Source organism: Oryctolagus cuniculus, chromosome X (assembly GCF_964237555.1).
Source record: "Oryctolagus cuniculus chromosome X, mOryCun1.1, whole genome shotgun sequence".
Taxonomy (NCBI): domain Eukaryota; kingdom Metazoa; phylum Chordata; class Mammalia; order Lagomorpha; family Leporidae; genus Oryctolagus; species Oryctolagus cuniculus.
Window position 1 is genome coordinate 66,789,898 of NC_091453.1, and position 19,375 is coordinate 66,809,272.

Consider the following 19,375-nt stretch of genomic DNA (forward strand, 5'->3'; position numbering starts at 1 on the left):
ATAATCAGGGCAAAGCTCAGTCTCAGAGCTTTGCCAAGGTTGGCTCTCCTTCGTTCTTATTTGGAGGCTGGACTGGAGAAGAATCAGCTTCATAATTCTCTCTGATTCTTGTCTGAATTCCATTCCTTGTGGTTATGGTACTGAAATCCCTAACTCCTTTTTGGGTGTTGACTGAAGACCACTTTTGTAGCTCCTCAGGGTTGCCTGTAGCTTCTAGAGACTTACAAGAGAATTTTGATAGACTTACAAGAGAATTTTGATATGTGGGTATCTTCTACATGACCACCTAATTCAATGAAGCCAATTCAGTCAGTGCTCAAGTTTCTAGTGTATTACATGCCATAATGTAGTCACAGAAGTGAAATCCCATCACCTTTACTATATTCTGTGTGGAATCCAGCCACAGGTAGTGTTCATACTGAAGGGGGCAGGGGATTTTCCAACAACAAGAAATGAGAATCAGAGAAGCCCATTTTATTTTCTGTCCACCACACTGAACAACTGGGAAGCTTCATTCTGTTTTATTTTGTCATGGGCTTCATTCATTCTACAAATATAGACCTTTATTCTAGGTAGACGTGGACTCACCTCTAAATTTAATTTGTTCTAGTTATTAAAATAAAGTAAAAAAATTGAACTCTTTACCAAAAGCTGTCAATGACTAACTTATAACATGAACCTTGAAAGATGAAGTTTTCTTTAAGAATGTCAACTTGTTAAACTTATTTTTGACATTAGGTATTGTACAAATATAGTGATTTAGTTTATTAAGTGGATTTTCCAGCGAGTCCTGGAAACTACTTGAAAACTTATAATACTGTCAAATTTGTTGTGAAAATTGGTGCCTTATGTATTTTTTAAAAAGATTTTACTTATTTATTTGAGAGGTAGAGTTACAGACAGTGAGAGGGAGAGACAGAGAGAAAGGTCTTCCTTCTGCTGGTTCATTCCCCAAATGGCTGCAATGGCCGGAGCTATGCCAATCTGAAGCCAGGAGCCAGGAGCTTCTTCTGGGTCTCCCACGTGGGTACAGGGGCCAAAGGACTTGGACCATCTTCTGCTGCTTTCTCAGGCCATAGCAGAGAGCTGGATTGGAAAAGGAGCAGCCGTGACTAGAACTGGTGGCCGGATGGGATGCCAGCACCCCAGGCAGAGGATTAACCTACTGCACCCCGGTGCTAGACCCTGCCTTGTGTATGTTTTGTTAATGATTTAAATAACTCATATTTCTTCTCACTTTCTCTCTAGTTCTTTCTTATTTGTGCAAACTCTACTCCCTTCTTCAGTATATTTTTCAGTGTCAAGCCATGTGCTCTATTAAATCACTCCTGTTTATAACACTGAGGAACAGGTGTATGTATCATAGAAGCATGACCAAATAACAGTAAGCCCTTTTATAAAACTGTATGTATTTATGTATTCACTTTCCCACATCACATCCAATTCTAAGCATCTGAAGGGGTAAAATATTTTCTTCTTTCTCATTTCAATTTTCCTTGATGAGCTGTTTTTGTCAGTAGTAAGAAAAGTGATAGATTTGAAGTGAACTATATGATTTTTCTGAGATCAAGTGAGTATAGCAATTCAATTTAGTATATCTCTCTAGAATATTTGGAAGTGACTTATTTAATTATTTTTAATATAGTCAAAATAATTTAAAAGCTTTCTTTACTAGGCTGTTGGTCAGAATCTATTCACTTGGGTTTTGGAGTATCTGAATAAGTTACCCCTACCTTTATACTTGTTGATAAGCTTTCCAGAATCTTCTACAGAAAATGATTTCAACCTTATTTGATACTTAATTTGGAAAAATAACATATTTGCTTATCTTTTCATACTATAAATTTTGTTTTTGAAATAAAATGTATTGAGAATTCTGAAAATAATTGTTTTCATATGGGTGAAAATGACTTAAAATTTTAGTATCATTGAATACCATGCTCATCCATAGGAATTAATATTTTATATTGAAAACTTGGTACCTTGAAAGTACTTGAGGTAGGAGTTAGTGGAGTGTTCTGTTTTTAAAGGCCGTTTCTGGTGACTGAAATGATTTCCAGGATAGTGTGATCTTTTTGACTCATTCAGATTCATTTTATTTCTAGTTCCTTCAGCCCCACAGCTTCATGATAAATTAGTCATAAGTGATATGAGTAGGACGTAACCAGTAACTAGGTAACAGAGGAAAGCAGTATTTTCTTTTTATATGGATAATTCTTTTTCTGTTCTTTTTCTGCATAATCTTTTTTTCTGTGGATAATCCTGAGAGTCATTTTATAGTAAAATTTTAATTACAGAATTCTGTCTTCATGTTGGTTTCTGGACTGTTTTGGTGAATATTCTTTGTACATGTTAATGGTCAACCTGTTTTTTTTTTTATCCCTTATAGTTTACCTGTTCTTTTGAGGTAAGATGGTATATGGTGGTGCCATTTATTGAAATTAATAACCATGGAGGAAGAGTAGACTTGGACAGAGGGTTACTAAATCCTTTCTGTGTTGGTTATTTTTGAGAGATTTTTGAGACATCTGAGATAAACAAGTGGAAATGTCAAGTGGGGAGTTGAATATATGGATCGGGAGCTTGAAAGAGTAGTCTCTGAGTAAACGGAATCATTTCAGTAAATTAACTGTCTGAGGAGACAACATGGGGTGAGATGAGAAGGTGACCCTAGTCCATTTTCTGATGAGTTACTGCTTTTCATGGATATCGAAAAAGAACTTCCAAAGAAATTGGAATAAAAGAAAATAAATGTCACAGAAGCCAAATACTCAAATAGAAAATAATGGATAATGGATAATGATTGATGGATTTGTTAGCAAAGTTGACATAATTGGTGACTTTATTTGGTGTTCGTTAGGCCTTTTTTTAGAAGAATAATTTTAGTTAAATAATGGTAATTTACTTTTTAATAAGTTGATTGAAAAATTTTCATACAGTTAAATTCAGTCTTTATCATGTACAGTTCTGAGATTATACAAAGAATTGTGTAAACATCATCTCAATCAAGAAGAATAGTTTCATCACCTTCAACACACACAGTTCCTATGAAGTGCCTTTTTGTAGTCAAGCTATTCCATGAGTCCTATCCCCCAACAACCACTAGTCTCTTCTTCATCCTTTAGAGTTTTACCTTTTCCATAATTCATATATATGGAATCATATAGTATGTAGCCTTGTGAATCTAGCTTATTTACAATTATATATTTGAAATCATCCGTGTTGTGTGTGTCAATAATTGTTTTTATTGCTGTGTAGTAATCCCCTTCTTCTACCCTACCCCAACCCTTCCCACTCTCCACCTTCACCCCCTGAAAACCAATGACTTGAATTTTTTTCATGTGGTTCTTCCTTTTTCAGAATGTCATGTAGATGGAGTCATGCAAAATTTAACCTCTTGTATTTGGCTTTCAGTTACTAAAATGCTTTTAAGATTCATCCATGTTGTTAGAAAAAGCAATAATTCTGTCATTTTTACTGATGAGTAGCCACTCACTAGGTGAATGAAATGGATCATTTCCACTTTATGACATTTATGAATAAAGCTGCTGTTAGCATTCATGTGCACAGTTATGTGTTAATATGTTTCCATTTATCCCAGAGAGGTGTTTTCCGCTGTTTTCTGGCCTCCATGATTTTTCAAGAGAAATCTGCAGTCATTCAATTTGATGTTCCCCTTTATGTAATGTGCTGTTTTTCTCTCATTCTCTTTAGGAATGTTCCCATTTTTCATTTGGTTAAAAATAGTTTAAGATATATTTTGAGGTGGCTTTCCTTAATTTTATCCTGCTTGGGGTTCACCGAGCTGCTTCGAGCTTCTTGAAACTGTAAATTTAAATCTCTCACTAAATTTGGCAGAAATTCAGCCATTTTTTTTAAAAAAAGATTTATTTTATTTATTTGAAAGACAGTTACAGAGAGAGGTAGAGCCAGAGAGAGAGAGAAAGATCTTCCATCTGCTGATTCACTCCCCAAATGACTGCAATGGCCAGAGCTGTGTTGATCCAAAGTCAAGAGACAGGAGGTTCTTCCAGGTCTCCCACATGGGTACAGGGGCCCAAGCACTTGGACCATCTTCTACTGTTTTCCCAGGCCATAACAAAGAAGGGGAGCAGCTGGGACTCGAACCAGCGCCTGCATGGGATGCCAGCCCTGCAGGCTGGGGCTTTAACCCACTGTGCCACAGTGCCAGCCCATTGTTTCTTTTCTAAAAACAGCTTTATTGAGATATAATTCACTTGACATATAAATATACCCATTCAAAATGTATGTTTTAGTGTTTTATCATATTTACAAGTATGTACAACCATTACCACAATTTTAGAAGTTTTTCAACACAGTAAAAAGGAGCCTGTACCCTTTATCAGTCAACCTCATCTCCCTATACTTTAGCCCTAAGAAACCACTAATGTTTATGTCTTTATAGATTTACCAGTTCTTGACCTTTCATCTGAGTGGAATTGCTTTATTTTTTTTTTAATTCTTGTTTCTAGGATTTCTTTTTCTTTTTCTTTCTTTATTTTTTTTAAAAATTTATTTGACAGAGTTATAGACAGTGAGAGAGAGACAGAAAGGTCTTCCTTCCGTTGGTTTACTCCCCAAATGGCTGCTACAACCGGTGCTGCGCCGATCCGAAGCCAGGAGCCAGGTGCCTCCTCCTGGTCTCCCGTGCGGGTGCAGGGGCCCAAGTACTTGGGCCATCCTCCACTGCCCTCCCAGGCCACAGCAGAGAGCTGGACTGGAAGAGGAGCAATCGGGACTAGAACCCGGCGCCCATATGGGATGCTGGCGCTGCAGGCGGAGGATTAACCAAGTGAGCCATGGCGCCAGCCTCTAGGATGTTAATGATAAGAATTTTAACTATCTGATATTTGCCCATGTCTCTGAGACTCTGTTTTTACTCATTTACACTATCTTCATATTAGGTGATTTCTGTTTATCTGTGTTCTGTTTATTTCCCCTGCCATCTTCATTTTTTCATTGAATCTATCTAGTATTAAAATTTTCACATAATTTTTAGTTCTAGAATCTTTTACATTTTATTGTTTTTAGAGTTTCTGTTTCTTTGCTGATAATTTTTTTATTCTGTTCTAGTGTGTTTATTTTTTTTCTGAAGAGTGTATTTATAATAGCTGCTTTAAAGTGTTTGTCAGATCTTTCAACATTGGAGTCAGCCTGGAATTGATACTTGTTTTTGTTTGTTTGGTTCAATAGGCAATCTACTTGGTTAAGTTCAAACTTCCCTGTTCTGCCTTACCCTTTCTGCGTAATGTTTCCAATGTTAATTTAGTTTTCAGAGCATTTGGGTAAGCACTCTGGATGTGCCACTCAGAGCATGTGCTAATTTAGTAATTTAGTCTGAGACTTGAGTAGTGGTTGATACTGCATTCATGTCTCAAAGCCTTTGTTATGCTTCTTTAGTTCCCTACATGTGCAGTTTGTTGTTGAGACTAAGACTTTTGTGGATTCATTGATAAACTTAACAGATCCCCTTCTTTCATTTTATTCTGTTATTTCTTCCATATTCTCCAGTTCTCAGGGGCCACTTAGCTGTTCCTGTGATCAGAAATTAGTTTATTTCAGCGTCTTGGTCTTTCTTGATGTCATAGAGCTTTGCACTATTAGGGTTGCCCTCAGGATGAAGTGATGAAGTGAAGAAGAATTAAAAAAAAAAAAACAGGGATTACCCTTGTACTTTTCTTATCATTGGAGACTGTTTTCCTGCTTCCACTGGCCAGAGATGGATTTTCCTCTGCATCGAGCTTTGCCTTAGAGTAGGACTGAGAGTTGAAAAGGAGAAAGTGAGATAGGAAGAGAAAATTTGGGTTCTCCTTAAGTACATCTTTTCTTGGTCCTCTGTAGAAACTGGGATTTCTTTCTTTTTTTTCCATAAAGATTTATTTATTTATTTGAGAGGCAGGGTTACAGACAGAGAAAGGGAGAGAGAGATAGGAAGGTCTTCCATTCGCTGGTTCAGTCCTCATATGGCAGCTACCCCTGGGGCTGGGTCAGGCTGAAGCCAGGAGCCAGGAGCTTCATGAGGGTCTTCCACATGGGTGCAGGGGCCCAAGCTCTTAGGCTTGTCCTCCACTGCTTTCCCAGGTACATCAGCGGGGAGCAGTATCAGAAGAGGAGTGGCCGGGACACAAACAGGAACCCATATGGGATGCTGGCGCCTCAGGCAGAGCCTTAAACTACTATGCCTCAGTACCAGCCCCGAAACTGGGATTTCTTGTGGAATTTTTATTCATGCCTACAGTGCAGTTCTGTGTTTCATTCTCTCCTCAGGTCAGATACAGGAGATAAAGGTCAGAAAAAAGCCCAGGAAACTCATCTGAGTTATTTTTCAATTTTTTTTTCTCTCTTTATTTAGTCCAGTTGGTACTGTTAAGTTTCTAGAATTCTCAGGTGGTGTTTTTAGTTTGATTGATTGTGTTCTACCTGGAATTTTTAGTTTGTAATCAGGGGAGAGATAGGCTTAGTGAGCTTATTCCATTTAGGCTGTTACTAGAAGCTCTTTATACTTTTCTGTGGATTCTTAAAAATGACCAATGACCATTTTGGTATTGATTTATTTTCAAACACCTTTAATCAGTGGTTGAAAAATTTTTCTGTAGAGGAACAAATAGTAAATATTTTAGGTTTTGAAAGCATAGGATCTCTGTCACACTGCCTAACTCTGCTGTTTTAGTGTGAAAGCAGCCATCAATAATATGAAAACAAGTGAGTATGGCTACATTCCAGAAACTTTTTATACAGAAATAGAGAGGCCAGATCTGTCCCATAGGCTGTGGTTTGTGGATCTTTGACTAAAGATACATTTTGTTTTTCTTGAAATAGTGATTGAAGTGTATTATGCTGTGTATGTTGAAATAATTTTATGTTCATGGCCATTTTAATCTCTTTCATGTGGTTTATTCTTTTTTCTGTATATTATCTCATGAAATTTAATTGAAATGAATGAGGGGAGAAATATTCACAACAGTGTAAAGTTCTTTCCATCCTAATTTGCTTTGACCATATTCCCATGGAAGATGTCTTCTGTGGCATTTTTTGTGTATGTGTCATAAATATTTGGTTGGAGACAAATTTAATGAAAGTACATAGATCATATACTCAGTATGTGGTTGTCTGCCATAGCAATGCTCTAAATAATATGCAATGAAAAATAAACTCTGAAAATCAAGGATTCTTAAGGAAGTCTGGGAACCATATTAATAGTGTTCTTTTTCTAAGTGCATTCTATATGTCCTTTGTTTTTTTTTTTTGTTTTTCAGTAAGTGTGGATCTTGTTAGATTGTGGAGATAAATGTCTGGAGTCATGTTTTTCTTAGCTATTACTGTTGTTTTAATATTCCTGTATTTCAACTGTTGAACAATGTTTTTCAGGTAAATGGTGTTAAAATGGTTGATGAGCCAATGGAAGAGGGAGAAGCAGATTCTTGCCAGGTAAATATTCATGTTAATTTATTAAGCAACAGTTTTGTCATATAAGGAAAGTGAATAATAGGAAAAGAAGAAAATTCTTGTCATTTGAAGACACTCAGATAAGTTGGTAATAGGAAACAAATTTTTCAATTAAAATTTTTATTTATTTGAAAGGCAGAGTGACAGAGAGAGGGGGAGAGATAAAGAGAGAAAATTTTCCATCCACTGGTTCACTCTCCTAAATGGCTGCAACAGCTGGGGCTGGGTCAGGCTGAAGCCAGTAGCTAGGAACTCTATCCTAGTCCCTCACGTGTTTGACACAGGCACAAGTGTTTGGGACATTCTCCAGTGCCTTCCCAGGCTCATTAGCACTGAGCTGTATCAGAAGCAGAGCAGCTGGGACTCAAACTGGCACTTTATTATGGGATTTGGGCAATGTAAGTAGAAGCTTACCACAGTGCTGAGCCTCATACCCAGTTATTAATAAATCAACTACAATCCAAAATATAGGACAGGTTTTCCTATAAGAAATTGTTATGCATGAAGTTTTTAAATAGCTTTATTGAGATAAAAATTACAAAATTTACCCATTTAAGTGTAATAAATAAAATATTTCATTTAGTTATTAGATTACTTAAATACAGAATCCACTGGATGTATGTAAATAAGATTTTCTTCAACTTCCGGGTAGAAATGGGATCAAATTTGGAAATACTGAGCTACATAAACTTATATACATAGGGTGATTGTCAAATGTTTACATTTTAGTGGTTTTTTTTTTTTTTTTTTTGGACAGGCAGAGTGGACAGTGAGAGAGAGAGAGAGAGAGGAGAAAGGTCTTCCTTTTCCGTTGGTTAACCCCCAATGGCCGCTACAGTGATCCGAAGCCAGGAGCCAGGTGCTTTTCCTGGTCTCCCATGCGAGTGCAGGGCCCAAAGACTTGGGCCATCCTCCACTGCCTTCCCGGGCCACAGCAGAGAGCTGGACTGGAAGAGGAGCAGCCGGGACAGAATCTGGCGCCCTGACCGGGACTAGAACCCGAGGTGCTGGCACTGCAGGCGGAGGATTAGCCTATTGAGCCGCAGTGCCGGCCTACATTTTAGTTTTAATAGAAAGTAAAGTACAGTTTCTAGTGGGAAGATAGTAGAAATATATCGTGATATATGCTGATGTGATTTACTTTAAGTATCAATTTCAGTGCTTAGAAGTGGAGTCTGAAGTTTTGGAGAATAAAGGACCTAGGGTAACTTTCAGGGATTTGATTTGGTTTGTGGCCTAGGTTATGTGGATTTAACACCATGCACTTTTAGTGTATGATAGGTAAGATATTTACTATGTATCAGTACACTATATGGATGATAAGAAACAAACCATTTGTGTGTGTGTGTGTATATATATACATTTAAATATATTGGGGTAGGCGTTGTGGTACAGTGGGTTATGCTTTCATTTAGGACACCTGCATGCCATATTGAGTGCCTGGGATTGAGTATTAGCTCTGCTTTGGATCTAGTTTTCTGCGAATCAATGTCCTGGGAGTTGGTGGATAATGGCTCAAGTGCTTGGTCTTTGCTACCCATGTGGGAGACTTGGGTGGAGTTCAAGACTCCTGGCTTCAGCCTGGCTGTTGGTGGGCATTTAGGGAGTAAACCAGTAGATGGAAGATCTTTGTGTGTTTCTCTGTCACTCTGCCGTTCAAATAAAAAAAGTAATTACATTTGAAAATATTTTTATATGAGAGGTCTTCAGAAACTTAATGGAAAATACATATTATGAAAAAAAACTATGCAAGGATTTCAATTTTTTTTCACCAAAATAAACCATTAATTCTATTTTCCACAAAATTCTGAAGTATTATTGTATGTAAGAATTTTTCTTATTGTGATTGTCTTTTTCATTGTTATGTTGGCACCTGTGTATTTTTTTGTGATTGGCTTTTTAGTTTTTTTAAAGTATGGTAGGATTGTAGAGACTGCTCTTTATGCAGAGATCTTTTAGTGTTGTTTAAATTTGATCTTTAGATATGCCTATGTGACATGGTGCTATTTTGTGATTGATTTAGTCTGCCAGTATATCCTTCGTTATTCTTACTTTGGATTTTCATGGTCATTTGATCTCTTTTCTTTAGTTAAAGCAAGAAAGGTGAAACAAAAAGGTTTTAGACTCCATATACTTGTATATCCAGCATGACCAGCAAAGCTGGATTATAGGCAGTCTAATCTTAAAGATTTATTGATTTATTTATTTGAAAGGTAGAGTGACAGAGAGAGGGGCGCGTGCACACACACACACACACACACACACTGATCTATCATATGCTTTCTTGTCCACTCCTCAAATGACTGCAGCAGCTAGATCTGGAGCAGGCTGGAACAGGGATCCAGGGACTCTCCATCCTGGTCTACCACATGGGTGACAGGGGCCTAAGCACTTGAGACAATTTCTGTCGCCTTCCAAGGTGCAATAGCAGGTAGCTGGATTTGAAGCAGAGCAGCCAGGACTGCAGCTGGCACCCCAATATGGCATGACACAATGCCCACCCTTATAGTTGTTAGACTTTTTACTATGTCTAGATTTGTTTTGAAACATTGTTCCATTTCTCAAGATAACCTTCACATTTGGTATTTATTAAGTAATAGTTCCCTGATAAAAGATATCTGATACCCCATTTCACCATCTAATCCTCTACTTTTGGTAACAATATCAAAACTAAAAGAAGTATGATATTCTTCTTTAGTAGATGGCTGACATGAGTTTCTTTCTTATATGTTGTCAAAATAAGCATAGCTGTCTTATATTCGATAGTTGATTATTTCACTTATGTTTACTTTTGAAGTGTGTATAGAGTGAATTGTAGCACAGTGGATTAAGTTCCAGCTTATGATATTGGCATTCCAAATGAGTGCTGGTTGGAGTCCTGGCTGCTCCACTTCTGATCCATCTCCCTGCTAATGGACTTGGAAAAGCAGAAGAATATGGTCCAAGTACTTGGGCCCATGTCACCTACATGGGAGACCTGGATGAAGTTCCTGACTCCTGGTTTCATCCTGGCCCAACCCTGGTTGTTGCCATCAACTTGGAGAGTGAATCTGTGGATCTTCTCTATCTCTGGGTCTCCCTCTCTCTTTGATGCTCTGATTTTCAAATAACTAAAGAAATAAGTAAATAAATTAATTAATTTAAAATATCTCATATAGAGTATTATTTACTGAAATCAAATACCTCCTAGGGTGCACATTAGCATGAACTTGGAATCAGACACAGAGCTGGGACTTCAATCCAGGCACTCCAATATGGGATGCTGGTGGCCCCTTTGGCATCTTAGCCTCTGTGCCAATTGCCTGGCCCGAAAATACATATTTTTAATGCTTATAATATATTAGGAATTTCAAAGATGATTTAGTTTACAATTCTATTCTTCGTTGATTTCATAACACAAGGTTAACAATATGTTTAGTCACTAAATTGATTTATATTTTTATTACCCAGAAACACAAATGTTGTATTCACCTGAAAATATATATTCAATAAAGCACTATTGATTTCTTGATATTTTAAGCCCTTAAATGTTTAATTAGAAATATCATTCTTGACATAGGTCTCTGTTTTTAAAGATTGATTTATTTATTTGAAAGGCAGAGTTACAGAGAGGCAGAGGCAGAGAAAGATAGAGAGAGAGAGATCTTCCATCTGCTGGTTCACTCCTCAAATGGCTGCAATGGCCGGAGCTGAGCCGATCCGAAGCCAGGACCCAGGAGCTTCTTCCAGGTCTCCATGCGGGTGGAGGGGCCCAAGGACTTGGGCCATCTTCTACTGCTTTCCCAGACCATAGCAGAGAGGTGGATCAGAGGTGGAGCAGCTGATACTTGAACCGGCACCCATATGGGATGCCAACACTGCAGGCAGTGGCTTTACCCACTACGCCACAGCGCTGGCCCCAAGAATTCTTTTTTGTTTGTTTGTTTTTTTTTTTTTTTTTTTTTTTTTTTGACAGGCAAAATTAGTGCGAGAGACAGAGAGAAAGGTCTTCCTTCTGTTGGTTCACTCCTCAAATGGCTGCTGCAGCTGGTGCGCTGCGCCGATCCAAAGCCAGGAGCCAGGTGCTTCCTCCTGGTCTCCCATGCAGGTGCAGGGCCCAAAGACTTGGGCCATCCTCCACTGCCTTCCCAGGCCACAGCAGAGAGCTGGACTGGAAAAGGAGCAGCCGGGACAGAATCTGGCGCTCCAACCGGGACTAGAACCTGGGGTGCCAGCGCCGCAGGTGGAGGATTAGCCTAGTGAGCTGCGGCGCCGACCAAGAATTCTTTTAAAACTGCTTTTTCACAAGTGCGTTTTACTTTGTTAAACTCATGGAAACTTACATAGGGAGTATTTTAAGCTGGAGATCCCTTCTGGTATGTCAGATTTTTACTTCCTGTATTAGTCTTTTTACTGTGATGAATAGTTAACCTTGTTTTGCTTCAGTATTTTTCTTTCCTTAAAATGCTGTTGTTTACTTCTGCTTTTTATTCATTTTCCTTTTTAAACAATTTGAAGCCATTGTACTATAGATATGTAAAACTCTCAGATGAATAATTTTTTGTCTAAACACTATTGTATGGCCACTATATGGTACATTTATGCTGCACTATGAAATATGCAAAGATAAATATTGTAAATTCAGTAACATCAATTTTTATGGATATTCTGTGGTTTTCAGAGTTTTCCATTATAACAGATCTGAGATAGAAAAAGAAGATATTATTACCATTTTTTGGTGGGAGAACTAAGGAGCTGATCCTAATAAATAGAATAAAACAACCCAAGTGGGAACTGCTTTGCCACCCTTCTGCAGTTTTTAGTCATCAATAAAAAACTTTGCAAACCTAAATATTCTGCAATTCCCTTTCAGTGTATACATTATTTTGATGTGTTTAATTCACTATGGTGACTTTATTTTATTTTGACATATTATTACTGTTAGCCCTCTCTCAAATTATACTGATAATTGACTTGGTTTTTAGTAATCTTGGATTACTACATGAGAAGTGCACATCAAGATGCTCTCCCAGGTCTCTGCATATTTATTTTAACAAATCCATAACCAAATGATTCTTGGAATTTCAGAGTGATCTTTCCACCAAACTGGCCTGGCTATTCTCAAATAAGACAAATGTTGAACAGATGGATGTTGCATTATTACATAAAACCCAAGAAATTTAGGCTTTAAAAATCCCTCTTCTGTTGTTTTGACTTGTTTTCTGGAAGATGGTCCCAACAGTCCTGTGAAACTTGTAATTATAGTATATTGCTAATAAATTGTCATCAGCTCTTTCTCTTTCCGGTTAATAGGTAATGTTTTCCTTCTGACCAAATCAGTTGTCAAATGAATACAGCTCTAGTGTATTTGCCAGTTCATTAGAATGTTTTTCCAATGTTACAGCATTGTTGGCCTCTTGAATTAAGAAGAAAATAATCAGAGTCAGACATTTAGCTTTGTGGTTAAGATTTTTGCATCACACATCATATATTTGGGTTTTATACGTCTTTTTAGCTCCTGAATCTGGCTTCCTGCTAATGCAGACCCTGGGAGGCAGTGATAGTGGCTTAAGTGATTTGACTTCCTGGCTTCCACCCAGCCCAGTCCCAGCCAGTGCAGGCATTTGGGAAATGAACTGGCTGGCTCTCTCTCTGTTTCTGTTTTTCTGGCTCTCAGTTTGTTTGTTTATAAATAGGTGATCACAAATTACAGAGATCAGAACATAATATTTTGGGTGTGATTGAGCCTTCATAGTTTTCATGTTGATCATTGATTACTTTGAGGTTGTAAACAAAGTATAAAACAAAACAAAACAAAAACTTATAGCCATCCTTGCCTCACATTTATCATTTGATGTAGAAAGAATAGTTGTCCCTTTTAAATCTTCTCTTGATAGTAGCAACTTTCTTTTCATAAATCAACTAATGTTGGTTACTATGGCTACCCTGACCAGTTAGTACTGATTGGGTGGCTTAGACAACAGAAATTTATTTTCTCATGATTTTGGAGTCTGTTAAGTCTGGCATCAAGGTGCCAGCAGAGTTGTTTTTCTGAGATCTCCCTCTGTAGCTTGTAGATATCTCTCTCCTCCCAGTGCCTTCTCATGATATTTCCTGTGTGTGTATGTGTCATAGCTTCCTTATAAGGACACCTTATAAGGATACCTATCATTTTTGATTAGGACCCACCCATGTGACATCATTTTTTGTTAATTACCACTTTAAAGGACCTATCCCCAAATACAGTCATATTCTGAGGTACTGTTAGGATTTTGTCATATCAGTTGTGAGGCGATGTGATTTAGTTCAAAGTGTATTTTTCTAAAAAAAAGTTTATTTTGAAAGGGGGGAATTGAGAGCAAGGGAGAAGGAGAGAGAACCTATCCTCTGTTTTGCTCTCCATTTGCCTGCATTTGCTGGCCAGGCTGGGCTAGGCTGGTCTGGGCACAAATTAGAAGTCTGAAATTCAGTACAGATCTCCCACATGGGTGGTAGAGACCTAACCTCTTGAGTCATCACTGTTTTCCAGGGTGTGCATTGGCAGAAAGCTGGACTTGGGGTCAGAGCCAAGTATTGAACCTAGGCACTCTGATATGGAATGGTGTCCCAAGCAGCAGCCGAACAGCTGCCCTACTTATATTTTTTTGTTTCTTTAATGATAAAATTATTTTGACAAAGTTCTCTATGTTCACATTTTATCTCTGTATTGCCAACGTATAGCACAGTATCTGATATGGAGGATGTGCTTAATGAATGTGATTGATTTGTTGCGGAAGTGAACAATTAAAGAGTGAATATAGGGGAAAATAAGGTGATATATCACAACTTTATTGAATCATCATAAGGAAGTTTTTTTGAGTTACTCTTAGGAAAATACAAATGGATCTCTAATAAGTACATTAACACCTGTTTCAATCTAGATGGTTGCTACTCTCAGGTTTTTGGAATGGCACAGCACCTGATGAAAGTGAGGTAGAGGGAGGTGGCAAGGCTTGAGATGACTGAAACACATCTTAATAGTAGACATCACTGAACATAGTCCTGGTAAGTCTGAGAAATGTTAGGCAATAGACAGGAATGGGGTAGGGAGCAGAGGAAATACAAAAGCCCAGTTTTGGAAATGATGACACAGTAGAGTATCAAATACCTTGACAATAAAAAAGAGCAAGTGACATACAAATGATAAGCAGCTCTGTAGCAAGCTGTGCAAACACACATATCTCTCTCTCACCCCCAAATCTTAGAAGCACCTAAATAGTGTTTTTCAATCTTGGCCATGTATCAGAATCATCTGAGGAGGTTTAAAAAACACACATGCCTGAGCCCCACCCTGAACCATAATGTCTGGGGGTGGAACCAAAACAAGTATATTAAATAAATATTTCTTCTACAAGTGATTGCTTTATTTAGTGAGAGCATTATAAACTGCTCTCTACTCAAAAGGAAGCTATCTGTAATTTTTAGTGATAAAATGTGTAGTAGTTGTTTGCTAAAACATGTCTTTATTAAACAGGCAGATGTGCAAACATTAATATCAGCATTTAAAAAAATACAAATTTTGAGACCATTATGCCCTTCATTTGTTTCAAGAACAATATGGCGTAATAAAAATACTGATGATGAATATTCTGCAAAAAAATTTTGTGTTCCTCACATTCTAAGGGAAAATGCTTATTTTATTATAAGTATTATTATCACAAGGTTATATTCAAAATAGTTGATGCAATTCCATTAGGCAGAATGCATCTCCTGTTTTACTGTTTCCTTTGTAAATATGAAAAATAAATTCTGGAAATATATTTTTATGCTTTTTAAAATGTTTTGATCTACTTATTTTTAAAATATTTATTTTTATTTCTTTGAAGGGTAGAATAAGAGAGAGAGAGAATATATATATATATACATACATACATACACACACACACACTCTAACATCTCTCTCCCCAAATGTCTGCAACAGCTGGAGTTGGGTCAGGCTGAGCCGATAACTCCATTTGGGTCTCCCACATGGGTAGCAGGGATCCAAGTACTTGAGCCATCATCTGCTGCTTTCCAGGATGCATTAGCAGGAAACTAGATTGGAAACAGAGGCGCTAGAACATGAAGCTATACTCAGATGTGGCATGAGATGTGGCATGTGAGTGACTCAAGCAGTGACTTAACTGGCTGTGCTATAGCACCTTCCCCATTTTTTAAAAAGATTTATTTATTTGAAAGAGTTACACAGAGAGAGGAGAGGCAGGGAGAGTGAGAGAGAGGTCTTCCATCCGATGGTTCACTCCCCAGATGGCTGCAACGGCTAGAGCTGCGCTGATCCGAAGCCAGGTGCTAGGAGCTTCTTCCCGGTCTCCCACGTGGGTGCAAGGGCTCAAGGATTTTGGGCCATCTTCTACTGCTTTCTGAGGCCATAGCAGAGAGCTGGATCAGAAGTGGAGCAGCCTTGTCTTGAACCGGCGCCCATATGGGATGCAGGCCAGGGCGTTAACCCCCTGCGCCACAGCGCCGCCCCCTCCCCCCATTTTTTTTAAATGGATATTTTTTTTCATCTTTTTTTTTTTTTGACAGGCAGAGTGGACAGTGAGAGAGAGAGACAGAGAGAAAGGTCTTCCTTTTGCCGTTGGTTCACCCTCCGGCCAACACGCTGCGGCCGGCACACTGCGCTGATCCGATGGCAGGAGCCAGGTACTTATTCTGGTCTCCCATGGGGTGCAGGGCCCAAGTACTTGGGCCATCCTCCACTGCACTCCCTGGCCACAGCAGAGAGCTGGCCTGGAAGAGGGGCAACCGGGACAGAATCCGGCGCCCCGACTGGGAATAGAACCCAGTGTGCTGACGCCACAAGGCGGAGGATTAGCCTAGTGAGCCACGGCGCCGGCCCATTAAATGGATATTTAAAAATAAATTTGAAGGTACTTATAAAATTTACCTTTAAAATACTTAATTTTATTATATGTATTGGAGGTATATAATGTTTTGATATACATAGTGAAATTATTAGTATAGTCAAGCAGATTAACATATCCACCTCCTCACCTTTTTGTGGGTTCTTTAAGAGCTCTCTTTCCTTTAAGAAGTTTGTTTTTCTTCCTTCATGTTTTTAAAAATTGGCTTTCTGATCTCATAAGATCAAATATATATTTTCCTAAGCATTAGGAGTACAGACATTAATGTGGTAATAATATCTGCATTCAAATGTTCACAGTTGGGGCAGGTATTGTGGTGCTGCCAGCTAAGTTGCTTTTGGGGATGCTCACATCCCATTATCAGAGTGCCAGTTGGATTCCCAGCTACCCTGCTTCTGATCCTGAAAGGCAGCAGATGATGACCTAAGTTCTTGGGCCCCTGCCAGCCACGTGGAGTCTTGGATGTGGTTTCAGGCTCCTGGCTTCTCTTTGGCCTAACCATGGCTATTACAGGCATTTCAGGAGTAAAGCAGCATGTGGAAACTCCCTCCCCCTCCTCCTGCCCCCCCTTCCTCTACTTCTCCCTTTCCCTCCCTCCCTCCCAAGTAGATGAAAATAGTAAATGTTTTTAAATAAAAGTTTGCAGTCCAGTGGGAAGGAAAGACAAATTGTTAAGATTCAGTGTAACAATATCATATGGTTGCAGTCTACTTGGAAAAAGTAGTCTTTCTCATCTAGTAGCATTTGTACATTGGCAGCTTTTTAGAAATTGCTGAAAATTGAGAGACATTGTCATTTTTTATTGGGGGGGGGGGAAGGAGCGAGGTTACATGGTTGAGTGCAGAGATTACACCTGGCCAGACCAGGTGGGCGACTCAGCAGAGAGGCAGAGAGCTGAGCGCCAAGACATTGTCATTTTAAGGGATGGATAGGAATGTATTTTAATAAAGGGAAGAAAGGATATTGGAAAGACATTTTCATTTGGAAGAATTAAGTTTGTAAAACTAATTGGAGTACAGCTGTTTCCTGGCTTTGGATATTTTGTTAAAAACTGATGGGGGTGGTTGTATTTGGTATAGCAGTTAAGATGCTACTTGGAGTGCCTACATCAAATATCAGAACACCTGGGTTTGAGTTCCCAATTCCAGCTACCTGCTATTGTGCTCCCTAGGTGGCAGTGGTAATGGCTCAAATACTAGGGTCCCTGCCACCCATGTGGAAGACTGAGATTGAGTTCCTGGCTGGTGGTTTTGTCCTGGCCCAACTCTGGCTTTTGTAGCCATCAGGTGGAAAATCTCACTCTGTCTCTCTGCCTTTCAATAAAATAATAAATAATTAAAAAGTGATGTCACACTCTGTGCTTATAATGGTCTTAAACATGTCAGAGACCTGAAGTGGCTTCTTTTTTCTTTTTCTTTTTTTTTTTTTTTTTTTGACAGGCAGAGTTAGACAGAGAGAGAGAGAGAGAGAGAAAGGTCTTCCTTCTGTTGGTTCACCTCCCAAATGGCCGCTACGGCCGGCGCGCTGCACCAATCCAAAGCCAGGAGCCAGGTGCTTCTTCCTGGTCTCCCATGCGGGTACAGGGCCCAAGCACTTGGGCCATCCTCCACTGCCTTCCCGGGCCACAGCAGAGAGCTAGACTGGAAGAGGAGCAACTGGGACAGAATCCAGCACCCCAACCGAGACTAGAACCTGGGGTGCCGGCGCCACAGGTGGAGGATTAGCCAAGTGAGCCGCGGCACCGGTCCTGAAGTGGCTTCTTAACCATAAAAATAGTGTACTATGTTTTTTTCTTCTTCAAACTATTTGTTGAACGCTTTTAGTGTAGGATTAATTTTTGATCATTAAGTAACTTGAAAATAGATCTTTGAAAAAATTAAGAGTAGGAATGGGAGAAGGAGGAGGAAGAAGGGTTGAAGCATGGTTGGGAGAGAGGATAGGGTGGAAAGTATCACTATTTTTTTAAATCTGTATATATGACATAGGTGAAACTTGTATAAAAATAATGTACTGTATTCAGTGTAGAATTTCAGGCCTGGAGGGACCCTTAGAGGCCTATCTCACAAACCCAGTTGTCATGTGAGAAAACTGAGGTAGAGAGTAGTTTGTAATTTGACTGAAGCTGCTTACCTTCTGCATGCTAGATCCAGGAGCAAAACTTAGTCTATTGACTTTTCCTCTAGTGTTCTTTATATTTGAGAAAATGTCAAAATGTTTTTTCTAAAAACATTTCATGCCTTGAAAAGCGGTGATATATTCAACTATGTGGTGAAAACTTAGTTAACCATAATATTAGTACCAGTATGCCATCTGTTGTTGTGATATATATATACACATATATATGTATATATATATGAAAGGTATGTACCAATATGGCATACTTTAATATAATCTCCAAATGTTAACTACAAAGCGTAGATGTGTGTATGTGTGTACGTGTATGTGTGATTTACAGTAAAATAGGTTCTTGACTTTAAGATAAGGCCACTTCCAAATTTGGAAACAGCCTCACAGCAGATTAATTTATTTTTATTTTATTTTATTATATATATTACTTTTTAAAATGTTTATATTTTATTTCTTTTTTTAAGATTTTCATTTATTTGAAAGGCAGAGTTATGGTGGGGAGGAGAGGTCTTCCATCTGCTAGTTCACTCCCCGAATGGCTGCAATGATGGGGCTGGGCCAAACCAAAGTCAGGCGTTTCATCCGGGTCTCCCACATGGGTGGAAGAGGCCCAGCTACTTGGGCCATCTTCCCTTACTTTCCCAAGTGCATAAGCAAGGAGGTGGATTGAAAATAGAGCAGCTAGGACTCAAACTGGTGCTTATATGGGATGCTGGTGTTGCAAGCAGTGGGTTAACTCACTGTACCAAAATGCTGACCTCTATTTTATATATTACTTTAAAATATATTTGCAAATCATTGACTACTTAAAACTGTCTGGTAACATAGTATTTTGAAATATGAGAACCACCCATGGATATCTCTTTAGAGCTGATTATTCTTTGTTTCTGTTTGATTTA

General features: G+C 38.6%; 1 protein-coding gene across 3 annotated transcripts in view; it reads left to right on the plus strand.

Annotated features, from left to right (window-relative positions):
* Window positions 1-19,375, plus strand: part of RPS6KA6 (ribosomal protein S6 kinase A6) — a 144,974-nt gene that overhangs the window by 22,169 nt on the left and 103,430 nt on the right. For all 3 annotated transcript variants that reach the window (XM_070066736.1, XM_070066734.1, XM_070066735.1), the window contains one exon: window positions 7,390-7,449. In XM_070066736.1, the coding sequence (XP_069922837.1) occupies window positions 7,405-7,449 (45 nt within the window). In that variant the 5' untranslated portion in view covers window positions 7,390-7,404. The remainder of the gene's footprint in view (window positions 1-7,389; window positions 7,450-19,375) is intronic.